Source organism: Nansenia antarctica (genome assembly GCF_963989245.1).
Source record: "Nansenia antarctica genome assembly, chromosome: 7".
Lineage (NCBI taxonomy): Eukaryota > Metazoa > Chordata > Actinopteri > Argentiniformes > Microstomatidae > Nansenia > Nansenia antarctica.
The window spans coordinates 17,246,168-17,258,894 of NC_137677.1; the positions used below are offsets into that span (position 1 = coordinate 17,246,168).

At 43.4% G+C, this 12,727-nt stretch overlaps 1 protein-coding gene across 1 annotated transcript; it reads right to left on the minus strand.

Annotated features, from left to right (window-relative positions):
* Positions 1-9,701: 9,701 nt before the first annotated feature.
* On the minus strand, positions 9,702-12,602 carry gpx7 (glutathione peroxidase 7; the record flags this gene model as incomplete). The annotated part of the gene is made up of 3 exons (XM_080535801.1): positions 9,702-9,865; positions 10,482-10,743; positions 12,471-12,602. The coding sequence occupies 3 exons, from the start codon at positions 12,600-12,602 to the stop codon at positions 9,702-9,704; spliced, it is 558 nt and encodes a 185-aa protein (XP_080391927.1).
* Positions 12,603-12,727: the final 125 nt, after the last annotated feature.

Consider the following 12,727-nt stretch of genomic DNA (forward strand, 5'->3'; position numbering starts at 1 on the left):
GAGAGCACGGGAGGCGAAGGCGATCGGTCTCTCCACCCCCCCTTGCAGCTGGGACATCACCGCACCAATGGCTGTGGCAGAGGCGTCGCACGTGACAAGAGTGGGGCTGGCCAGGTCGAAATGCGCCAGGACCGGTGGCGAGGTGAGTTGGGCCTTCAGGAGGCGTACGGCGTCTGAGCAGGCAGACGTCCAGAGCCAGGGCTCGTCATGCTTCAACAGCTTCCGCAGCGGTGTGGTTGTGGCCGAGTACTGTGGCAGGAAACGGAGGTAGTACGCCGTCATGCCTAGAAAGGAGGCCACCTGAGCGGCTGTGGTGGGCTCCGGGACATGATGGATGGCCTCGGTGTTCGAGTGCAGCGGGTACGTGCCATCAGCTGAGAGGCGGAACCCCACAAAGTCGATGGCTGGGGCGGCGAATACACACTTCTCACCATTGAGTGTCAGGTGATGCTTGGCCAATGCACTGAACACACTGTGGAGACGCTCGTCGTGGCTCTCGACGGTGGCCCCGTGAACCACGATGTCATCAAGATAGATGGCCACACCTGGGATCCCAGCGAAGATGGAGGCCATGATCTTTTGGAAGCAGCTGGGGGCGGAGCTTAAACCGAAAGCCATGCGTTTGTAGCGGAAAACCCCTCTGTGAGTGATGAACGCTGTGAGGTTGCGGCTCTCGGGGTGTAGTGGCACTTGGAGGTAACCCTGACGGAGGTCCAGTTTAGAGAACACGCTGGACCCGTAGAACTGGGCGGTGAGCTCCTCTATCGTTGGCAGGGGGTATTTGTCAGGGATGATGGCCTTGTTTACCGCTCTCAGATCCACGCAGATGCGCAGCCCCCCAGACTTCTTCTTCGCCACCACCAGGTTGGAGATCCAAGGCGATGCATTCACCTGCTCAATGATGTCGCTATCAAGCATGCTCTGTAGTTGAGAGGAGATGTCATCGCGGAGAGCCAGGGGGGAGCGGCGGAGGGGCTGTATAACAGGCATCACTGTGGGATCTAACAGAGGCTGGTGGGCAAAAGTGTCGAGGCAGCCTACACCGCTGAACAGCGCAGGCCACTGTTGCTGCCAGGGGATGGAAACGGTGTGAATCTCTGAGCCAGCTGTGTCTAGCAGGGTGAAACCGAGGGCGTTGAACAGGTCGAGGCCTAACAAGTTGGTCCCGTGGCGTACCACGTTGAACCTGAAAGCCGGCAGTGTCCTCTCCCCGTACTTCACAGGCAGCTGAAAAGAGCCCACAATGTCAATCTTAGAGTTGGCATAGCCACGCAGGGTGGTGGAGGGCAACCCCAGGGGTACATGGGAGAAGAACTGTGTATAGGTTGTCAAGTTCACAAGGGACACTGTGGCTCCAGTGTCTAGGAGGAGCGGCAGAGTGACATCACCAACCATCAACGAGCATGTTTTGAATGGCGCTCGTCCTGAGCTGACATTATGGATGACTGTGGTAGGTGACTGGGAAGCTCTAGCTGGGGCAGACCTGCAGACCTTGTGAAAGTGGTTTAGTCTCCCGCAGTTGGAGCAGGTTTTACCACGGGCTGGGCATGTCTGAGCTCTTGAATTGTGTGCAGAAGAGCCGCAATTCCCACACGGCTGGTGTGGCTGGTCGCGTGACCGAGAGGCCAGTAAAATGCTCTCCCCGCCACTGGTTGCACTCACGTGGAGGAGGGGCACCTGTAGGCTGTGCGCGCCCTCTGCCGGTGAGCTGGGAGAGGCTGAAAAACTAACTGCACATTCTAAAGCTGTTTCAACCTGGACCGCCATGTTCAGAGCTGCTGATAATGTAAGTTCATCATTTTCCAGTAACAGTTTTGCCCTAATCTTGTCACAGTTCGTGTGTAAGATGAGTTGGTCTCTTATCATTTCGTTCTGTAATGTCCCGAACTTGCATACGCTCGCCAAACCCCGCAGATCAGCCACATACTGTGTCACTGTCTCACCTGTTCGTTGGTGTCTTCGTCTGAATATGACGCGGCGGAGAAGAGCGCTTTGTGGAGGGGCAAAGTGTTGCTTCAATAGTTCCACAGCGTCTGTGTATCTCGCCGCAGGGCCAAGTGTTTCAAACACGCGCTGACCCTCCGTTCCCAGGCAGTGCCGCAACAGCGCATATTTCCTCTTGTCTGATACATCCTCCAAGCCGGCAGCTAGGATGTATGTTTCGAAAGAGGAAATCCAGCGGCCCCACGGAATCGGTGGTTCTGCCGGGACTGCTAGGAAAGGAGGGGGTGTTGGTAGAGAACAATCAGCCATCGCTCGTCGCCAATGTTATGTTCAATAACGGAGTCGAACTCAGAGCTTATAGTCGGAGCTGGCGACTCCATTTAATCAAACACGAGTGTAACACAAAACGTAATACGGCACATGTCGTAAAGCCCAAACTGTCGTAAACACAGACGTAACACGGGCCAGGCGCACTTTCAGGCGGGCACCACCACCCGATCCAGAGTGCTCAAAGGCAGGGGAATCAGGATCAAAACGTGGCAAGGTGTTAGGCGGTCTAGCCACTACATCAGCCTCCGCTGCTGCACCGACATTATGCCCCACCACCTCACGTTTGTCAAACCTGCTGGGAGTAGACCAGGGGCGGATATAGGATCGTAGGAGATACGGGGCTTAGCCCAGAGGGAGAATATAATGTGCGCGCAGAGCGCGCCGGAAAATTTTGCCTTCAACCTTCAACTTACCACCACCTTAAAGCGGACAAAAGGCACTGGAGAACACATATACATTCACACCCTTTAATGAAGCAAACTAATTGTGGTGGTTCTGGGCACAGAGGGAGGTCAGCACACGTAGCTCCCCCTGCCAGTCACCATCATTTATATTTGTATAGAATTACATAATTGATGGGCTGAGGCTAGTTATGTTACAGTATGTATATCAGGGCAGACTCTGTGCTCACCACTTATATTGTATTTAGAGTCTTGTCCTGTGTTATATGACGATATATTACATGTATTGTTGGCCTGTGTATAGTACTGTGAAATCAAATCCCCCCTGGGACATTAAACAAACTTAGTTAGTTAGCGTTACATCTTAGGATAGATTTGAGTCATGTTCTGTATACATACATACTACCATAAGGGCATACTTAATGTGGTTACTCCATGTTTACTAGCTGTAACATTAACGTTACATCCAGGGTTTCCGTTAACCGGTAATTCCCGGACTTTGTCCGGTAAAATTTGTCGAAGTCCGACAAATTGAAAACTCGTCGGACAAAATGTCCGGTGAAAATAATTCCCTCTAAGCACAATTTGAATACAATTCGCTAAAGTTCACATTTTGTATTCAAATTGGCTTTGGGCCACCATTCTCAGCTGAGCACCAAACACAAACACACAACACTGCCCGAGAGAGAAGGACCCGCCCCCTCCAGCCAGCCTATAGGCTAACCAAAGGGGGCGGGTCCTTCTCTCTCGGGCAGTGCCGCGCGTGCACGAGTGTGTGTGTGTCCGGTGCCCAGCTGAAAATGGTGGCCCGAAGCGGAAAGCCTTAACTTTATCGCACAATAACAAGGATAACAAACGAAACGGACAACATTTACACTAAGATGGAGACAAACTTCAGCGATATGATCTAACAGCCGGTTTTCAGGACGACATACAGACCCGTATGAGCTTACAGGGCTATCCCCTAAGTATGATTTGACAGGCAGCTAAACGAAATGCCTTCCCAACCAGCGAGACCTGGGGGGTGTTCTATCAACGTCGCCAAAGGAAAACCTAGGCCTACTTCGCCAAGTCCCGCGAGACTCTTAAAAAGATCCAGGCATATCTTGATAGATCTCGCGAGACTTGTCAAAACAAGCCCAGACTTTCCTCCAGCGACGTCGATGGAACACCCCCCTGGTTATAGAAATGACGTTGTTTTATTGATAAAAATAAAAAAAGGGTAAAACTGGAAAGAGAAAATAGAAAACTCACATTAATCCCAAACAATTTAACAAACTTCAGTTAACGTAATGTGGAGTCCGTTCATTGATCGATGCTGTCTGTTCAGTTCCCAGTGAGGCGCCCGTTCAGCGCTGGACCCGTTCAGTGCTGGATTTGACGCATGGCATAGCGCGCATGCGTCAAATCATGTTATATTATTATATAGCTCGCATCTAATCGTATCGGATGAGAAATAGACATTAAATGGCATATATAGGCCGCTACACAACAGTAATCACCGCGACAAACAGCTATATTAGATTTGAAGAAGAAAAAAATATGATTTTGGAAAAAAAAAAAAATATTATATTTTAATATGATGACCGGAATATATCACGTTTGTCCGGTAAATCGAATTCTTCCCGGACACGATGTCCGACGGCAAATTTTTCTAACGGAAACCCTGGTTACATCATTCTTTTTCACTTGTTACTCAGTCAACCAGAGTGCAGATATCAAAGACTATCAGCCTGTTATTCACTTTATTTGTATAAAGTGAATAACCACTTCATTCCATCTGTTTTTCAAATAAAGTCCATTCCATTCCATTCCATTCCATTCCATTCCATAAGTATTATCCTTTGTTTGATTTCTTACCATGTACCGTAACAGTACCTTGCTATGTTTCATTTTCATTATAACATAACGTTATGTTATGATAGCCAGCTAGCATTAGCAAACCGGAAAAGTAGTGTCAGTGAGTCAGTCACCTTTCTAATAAGATTCACAAACCTGAAACATCATCTATGTCATCACTGCTGGTGATGTCATTGTTGTCAGCTGCTGATACGGCTGCTGCAACAGTTCTTGGCGCTTGTTTTGTTGAAAACAACTTTCGGATATCCATCCTTACACTTTTGCAAGTCAGGCACTGATTGAGATCACTTCTTCTTCAGGGCAGGGTAGGCTACGCAGTATGCAGGCTAATGTCGCGCAGCTGCTGCCTCTCTGTTGGACTCCGGTACTGCACGTTACTCACGAGAGTTTTTTTTTTTATTTTTTTTTTTTAAGTAAAACATTCGGGGCTTTTCAGAAAACATCCGGGGCTTGAGCCCCAGTAGCCACCCCCTAGCGCCGCCCCTGGTCAGTAGACGAAGGAGGGAGCGAACCAGCTTTCTCACCAACACACAGACTAGCTGCTTCTCCAACAAACACCTTCCTGTCCACCAGCATCGCCATGACACATTCTCTAAGTTTCGCCTTTACCATGGTCCTCTGAACCGTGACTCCAAAGTGATCCGCTATGGCATATAAATCAGCTTTCCGACGTGCGTTAACTTGATCTATAGACGGATCAGCCAGAAAGCTGCTAACGTCATAGGTAGCCATTGCTACTCCACAAGCACTCTGTGATAGAATAGAATAGAATAGAATAGAATAGACTTTATTGTCGTTGTACAGTTGCCTATACAATGAAATTGTAGTGGTTCTTCTGAAGGTGCAAAAACAGAAAACATATTCACAAACATATACACATTATAACATATCACAAATATTACACACTAGACAATTAAAAAGCGAAAATGCTATAAAACAAGCTAAGAGACAATGAGGTCTGTGGTGTCAAGTGCAAATAAAGACAACTGGGCAGTACATAAAAATAAAAAATAAACTATCAAAGCAAGCTAAAAGACATGAGGTCAGTGGCGTTATAGTACTATAATAATACTGTAAAAATATATAAATGTATAAATAGGCACTTAGAATAGAGTTATTGCACATTTCTATTGCACTTTTTCCCCTGAAGATAAACATTTATGAACATGTCTTATGTCTATTGTTCAGTGTTCTGATGGTCCATGGGTAAAAATTGTTGGACAGCCTGTTTGTTCTAGCCTTTATGCTCCTGTACCTCACTCCAGGGTTAGGGGTGAACAGGTGGTGACCAAGCTGGAGGTGGTCTTTGAGAATCCTCCCTGCTCTGGAGAGGCACCGAGAGCGTGCCACGTCATCCAGGGAGGGCAGGGGACAGCCGATTATTTTTTCCGCTGACTTCACCACTCTCTGCAGTCTCTTTTTGTCCACTACTTTGCAGCCAGCGTACCATACTGTGATGGAGAATGTCAGCACACTCTCAATGATGGAGTGGTAGAAGGTTACCAGCAGCTTCTCCTCCACCCTGTTTCTTTTGAGAACTCTCAGGAAATGGAGTCGCTGCTGGGCCTTCTTTACCACCGCTGTGGTGTTGGCTGACCAGGTGAGGTCTTCTGAGATGTGGGTTCCCAGGAACTTAAAGGAGGGGACTCTCTCCACAACGTCTCCGTTGATGTAGAGTGGAGCAGGGTCTGCCTTTACCTTTCTGAAGTCCATGACCACTTCCTTGGTCTTCTTGATGTTGAGAGTCAGGTTGTTTGTGACACACCACTCTGTCAGCCGCTGCACCTCGTCCCTGTAGGCTGACTCATCCCCTCCGGTTATGAGCCCCACCAAGGTGGTGTCATCCGCAAATGTAATTATTGCATTGGTGGGGTGGGTGGGGGTACAGTCATGGGTGTAGATGGAGTACAGGAGAGGGCTCAGAACACAGCCTCTACACACACTATACACACAGGGCTTCAAATTAAACTAACACTTACAAGAGCAACGTACTAAATGATAATGAACATAGATCCGGGGCGAGCGCCCAATTTATGTTACGAACCCCAGGTCTTATGGCTCTACGTCTAGCTCTAGGGGGTGTAGGGGGAGCCGTAACATAAAGGGTGTAAGTAAGTTGCCACTTGTAGATGTGGGAGGGAAAATAACTAAAGAAAGGCACAACACGAACGAACTTAAGTGCAATGATTTAATAAACAAATGGTGGTGTACAAAAACATAAGCCATTGGACAACAGGTAGACTATGAGCGGTGTCAACCCAAAGAAACAAAAGAATAAAGTGAGACCCTACCAGTGATTACAATTCTACATAATGACAGCCGCTCCTTTGCCTAATGTATTTAACATAGATGAGCCTACGTGATGTAATGTATACCCAAGGGTATCTCACCTACGCCTGTTTCCTATGGCTAGTGTGACAATACAAATAGAAAATAAACTGTAGTCAAATACTAAATCAAATAAACAAACAACCAAACTTAATCTTACTCTAAACAAACAACTAAATGGAAAATGGAAAAGGTACGTACGAAATAACACAAAAAATAACCTAAGAAACTAAGAGCTGACAAACTAACAAACAAAACACAACCAAACAGTCAACTGACAAGGAGACACAATGAAGAACATTTAAACAGACGGGCAGCCCTCTGATTGGATGATGAGCAGCCTTCTGATTGGACAGGAGTGGGATGATGAATGAGGGAATGATTGGCCAATTGACAACACCTGGATGGAGAATGACAGAGGAGAACACAGAAGGGAAGGAAACACAACAAGGACACATGTGGACGTAACAACAGCCAAAAGAAGAAAAAATTCTTCCCTATCCCATTACATACAGTGGCTATCAAAAGTCAACATACCTTCACCTTCACTTTTTCCACATTCTGTTGTGTTATTGACTACATTTAACATTGATTAAATAAATAAAAAATGGCATCAATCCACACACAATACCCCATAATGACAAAGTGAAAACAAGTTTTTAGAAAATGACAAATTTATTACAATTGAAACATTGTATGTGCATAGGTTTTCACACCCTTTGCTATGAGTGTGTGAATCAGGTTGTCATTATAAATTGAGCAAATGGAGAGGAACAAAACTGCTCAGGAATGCAACCCTGAGGCCTGGGGAGACTTACAAAAATCAACAACATTGATGGGACATCATCTCAGTCACTCTACAAAATTGGTCTATATCCAAGTGGCCAAAGATAATCCCTTAATGGAAAAATAATATCTCATACGTATGTCTCATTTGTGGAAAAAGTGAAGGGGTGTGTTGACTTTCAATAGCCACTGTACACATGGCACTGACACACGTATGAACATATTCTACATGCAATTATACATAACCATCTCAGTGTTACTGAGCCACATGCAGAATGACTGGAAACATCACTCTTGACAGAACTGGAACACAGCAGTCAGTGATGTCTGTGTGTGTAGTTGTCAATTTTCACACACAGATATCACTGACTGCTGTGTTCCAGTTCTGTCAAGAGTGATGTTTCCGCTGAGAACATGCCTTATTTTATTTGATCTTGTGGAGCTTTTTAATGTACTGCCCAGTTGTCTGCGTCTTCGTTTGTCTGTTTGTCTATGTATCACTTTCATGTTATGAAAATAAAGAAAAATGTTAATCACAAAAAAAAGTGATGTTTCCAGTCATTCTGCATGTGGCTCAGTAACCCTGAGATGGTTAGGTATAATTACATGTAAAATAATTATGTTCATACATGTTTCTTATACAGTGTCATGTATACGTAATGGGATAGTGAAGCATTTTTTCTTCTTTTGGCTACTCAAATCAAATCTAGCCTACCTTGAACTTCAAATGCCATCAGACATTCATCAAATAATCATTGTCTTAGACAGCTTAGACGTTCACCATGTTTTCCCATAATTCCAATATGATCAGTATTTCAATGTAATCTATTGACTTTAACATTCAACACAACATAATAATGTACACAATGCGGTTACAGGATGGAATGACTTGCCATGTTGCCAGTCAGCATTTTGCCAATTCACATGAGATGGGCACATTGAAATGTGTTTGCTAAACAGATTGGTGTTGTGGTATGGCATGCATACAAATTATAGTTTAATTCTGCAGTTAGAAGGTAACAAATTAAGAAGGTAACAAATGAAGGTAACAAAGGTAACAAATGAAGGTAACAAATTAGGTAACAAATGAAGAGAGAACAAAGCATTAAAGCGCTGCTCTTGGTTCAAAATACAGACATTATAAATCAACACAGAAGGGGTGACCTATGATCTTCAACTACACAATGGGGGGGGTCATGCGGACTGTAACTACTTCTAGCCACAGAGAGACATTTTGTCAGTGCAGCTACAGCAGGTGTCATAGAGAGAGCAATTTTAAATTGTCCATTTATTTTCCAATGACATTATTTGATGTGAGATGAGACAAAGGCTGTGACAGAACAAACAACCCTCTGTCCTTGATTCGGTTTGAGGCACCAACAATATAAATAATTATACAACAGTTAGTTCCGACCAAGTAATTTGATTGGACAAAGTAATTTGATTGGACAAAAGGCATTCCATGAGTGCCAATATACAGTATAACAGCAATGGGACTTTTAACTATTACCGGTATGTATCACTCCGCCGCACAGGTAAAGTTACTGGAGACCATCCACCGAGAACAGGAAATTATGGAGCAATGTACTATCTGATGTCAACTCGTCTGAATCGCATTCACACATGCCACCAAAGCTACTGTCAACCCAGTCATATTTCACTGGTTGCACAATAAATGGAAACGTACAGATAAATGTACATGATACAAAGTAGCTAGCCTGCGGATGTTTGTGTTTTTTTTTTGTTGGCCGAGCCAAAATAAATCTAAATCTGTTATTGCTTATTACTGTTAACCAATAAATGGCGCTGTAGAACTGTTGTATAAAAGCAATATCACACAAGAGGGAGTGCTGTTATACTGAATATCAGCACGGCTGTGATTCGGTCGTAGTAGTACGAGGCCGCACCGAATAGGAGTTATTCATAATATTATACCATCTAGCAGTGCATAGCAGTGTCTACTGTATATCGATGTTTGGGTTGTATGTTGCAGTGGCTTTCAATAACAAAGGATTCTCACAGATATTTTTGGGGGGGTCTTGAAGTGTCAAGTTAAAGCTCTTCTTTCTTCTTTAAGATGATCTGCCGTACCATTTCAGATATTTTTGGTTTGATTTCTTTGACAGAAATAGTTGGACCCCAAGCGTCTACTACTTGTCCGTTTACGTCGATCAGAAACTTCCAGAAGTTCCAGTCAGGCTCCTTCTCAGTTGACTCTGTAAAGAATAACAAGAGACACTGAACATAAAGCCAAATGTACCTATACATAATATATATATATAAATATATTATATTATTATATATATATATATATATATATATATATATATATATATATATATATATATATATATATATATATATACATAACGCCAATATGCCTAAAATGTTGCAGAAAAAATATGGATTTAGAGGTACTGTACCTATAAGACATCACTAACATTATTATCTCCTCCTTCCTAAGCCTTTCACTGGAACTCTTAATTGCAATTATTGTACAATACACAATACAAATGTATGCTTTATTTGTTCTTCTTCCTTCCTTTCCTGAAATGTGCAGAGCATGTTCTGATGTTCTCCTTCCCGTGCAATTACTTACTTACTTACTTACACACACACACACACACACACACACACACACACACACACACACCCACACACACACACACACACACACACACACACACACACACACAAACACACACACACACACAAACACACACACACACACACCAGGGTTCGCTAATGATTCCACAAAGGCTGATTCTCCAGGGATCTTACTACTACCCATGAGTGCATGCTGATAACACCATCACACCTCTACATACTCACCCACAAGGAACTTGAAGGCATTGTTGGCCCCTATTCCAACCACAGCAATTTTGCTGAACAGAGGAAAGGAGACTCCATAGACACGACGTACAAAGCTGTCAATCTCCTTGTCGCTGCCAGGCTCCTGTTGACCAAACTGGTTGCAAGGGAATGCCAGCACGTTGAAGTGGTATGGGCCATAGTCCTTCTGCAGCTGCTGCAGATCTAGGTAGTGCTCCTCAGTGAAACCACACTCACTGGCTACATTCACCACCAAGGACACCTGCGGATTTCCCCCCCAAAATTAATGCAATGTAGTACTGATAAAAACACCATCATCATTATGAAAATTAACACAGCTCAAAGTCATAGCCTTCCATTGGATTCGCTAATTTCTGTCTGTAAGTAGAGTATGGAGATTGTTGATGCTGTAATATCAAGTCAAGTCCGTTATAGAAACCCATTATTTACATTAGATAAACAGGGATATGTTTTTGTTCTGAGCCAAAGGAGAGGTTTCAATGTTGAGTGAAATAGATGTGTAGTTCTTCTCCTAGGAGATTATCTCTTAATTGTACTTTAATATTATTCAATATATAATTCACCAATCAAATAGTTGTTCTCATTCAATACAACTATGACATTAGCAGACATTATCCTTAAGGCTCCTAGACTGTTAATGGGAAACACACAGTAGATTCCTTCTGCTCCACTGAAACACACAGTAGATTCCTTCTACTCCACTGAAACACACAGTAGATTCCTTCTACTCCACTGATTTTGCATTACATTTTTCAATGTTATTTCAGCAGGTCAATCACTGATTGTCAACATGTTGCATTATTGCATATAGTCCACTAACAGTTGTCTAGTAGTGAAACCTGCTACTTTTCCATAGCACACATGGCACTGTACCCTCTCTCAAAGGCTCTGAAATGCTGCTTTACAGAGTTTTGCATTCATGTTAAAATCCCATCAGATACACAGGTATTTATAACCGGTTTTCAGCAGCTGTTGAAATACTCTGCTGATGATTATGTGTAAGAGTATTAAGAATATAGTATAGTAGGCTATAGGGTTTGTATTGCTGACATTCTGTAATGAGTTTTAATACTTCAAGAATGGTATCTCTTCTACGTATTCAAGAATAACATAAATCGTCCTTTCTGGATAATTATTTAGAGTGGCCTAGGCTATTCAATGCAATCCCATGCACGTGTTATCACACCACATCATGCACATAAACTGAAATTATTATAATAGTATTATTATTATCTTATTGGCGAGGCTAACATGTTGATGAATAATAACTTTCTCTCTAGGTATTTGCCCTACTAATCTACATTACATTTACCCTGTGATGTTATCAATACAAATAATAGCAACGACGGTTAGTTAAACATAGATTATGGATGACCAATTCTCACCTTTCGGTCTTTTGTAAACTAAGCTTGGTGATGTCAGTCTTGATATAGCCATAGTCAAATATTGACATCTAGTGTCAAGACAATATTATTACACGTCCTGCGTCCCTGAACGTATTTGCGTTTGCGACAGAAATACAAGCAGTAAAGTCATGTTGAATAGCATGTCAAAACCGTTGGACAATTTTAGACATTAAGATCTTCCCACAAGATCAATACCTATTCAGGTTGAAACTGACTTAATCACACTCGAGAGAAACACAAATGTATTCTCCTACTGTAGATCTACTTAAAGTCATATAGCCTAACATCGTCAAAACAGCTCAGTGATACTATTCCAATGGCTCACCTAGGAAAAGACATTGAGGAACTGGTGCCACGTAGGCTACAGGCTGCAAATGATGGACACGCACCCCACATGTCTTCAGTAGTGTTAGCATTTTATTCCAAGCATGATCCATGCAATCAGAATATGCATGTTTTGGAAAAAAGAAGACTGCATGCATACTCTACATACAGTGATATATAGCCTTGGCTAAATAACCGCAGGTCCAGTCCAAATGTAGAGGTTTTGTCGCTGACTTACCGAACCTCTGTATTTTTCCAAGGATACTAATCTCCCTCTGCTGTTAACTACTTTAAATGTGTAAAAGTCTTTTTGTTTGGCCTCGATGAGGTTGGATAAAAGAAGTAGAAATGTAAGTGCAGCGAAAAGCATTTTGTATTAACAAAATTAAGAGAACTTCTGTGGACTGCCTGGACTGAAGGTATCCGGTGTGTGCAGTGTATAACACCGACCACTGAGAGGTAATAAAAACCTCCCACATTTAGCTGGCCTGTTGC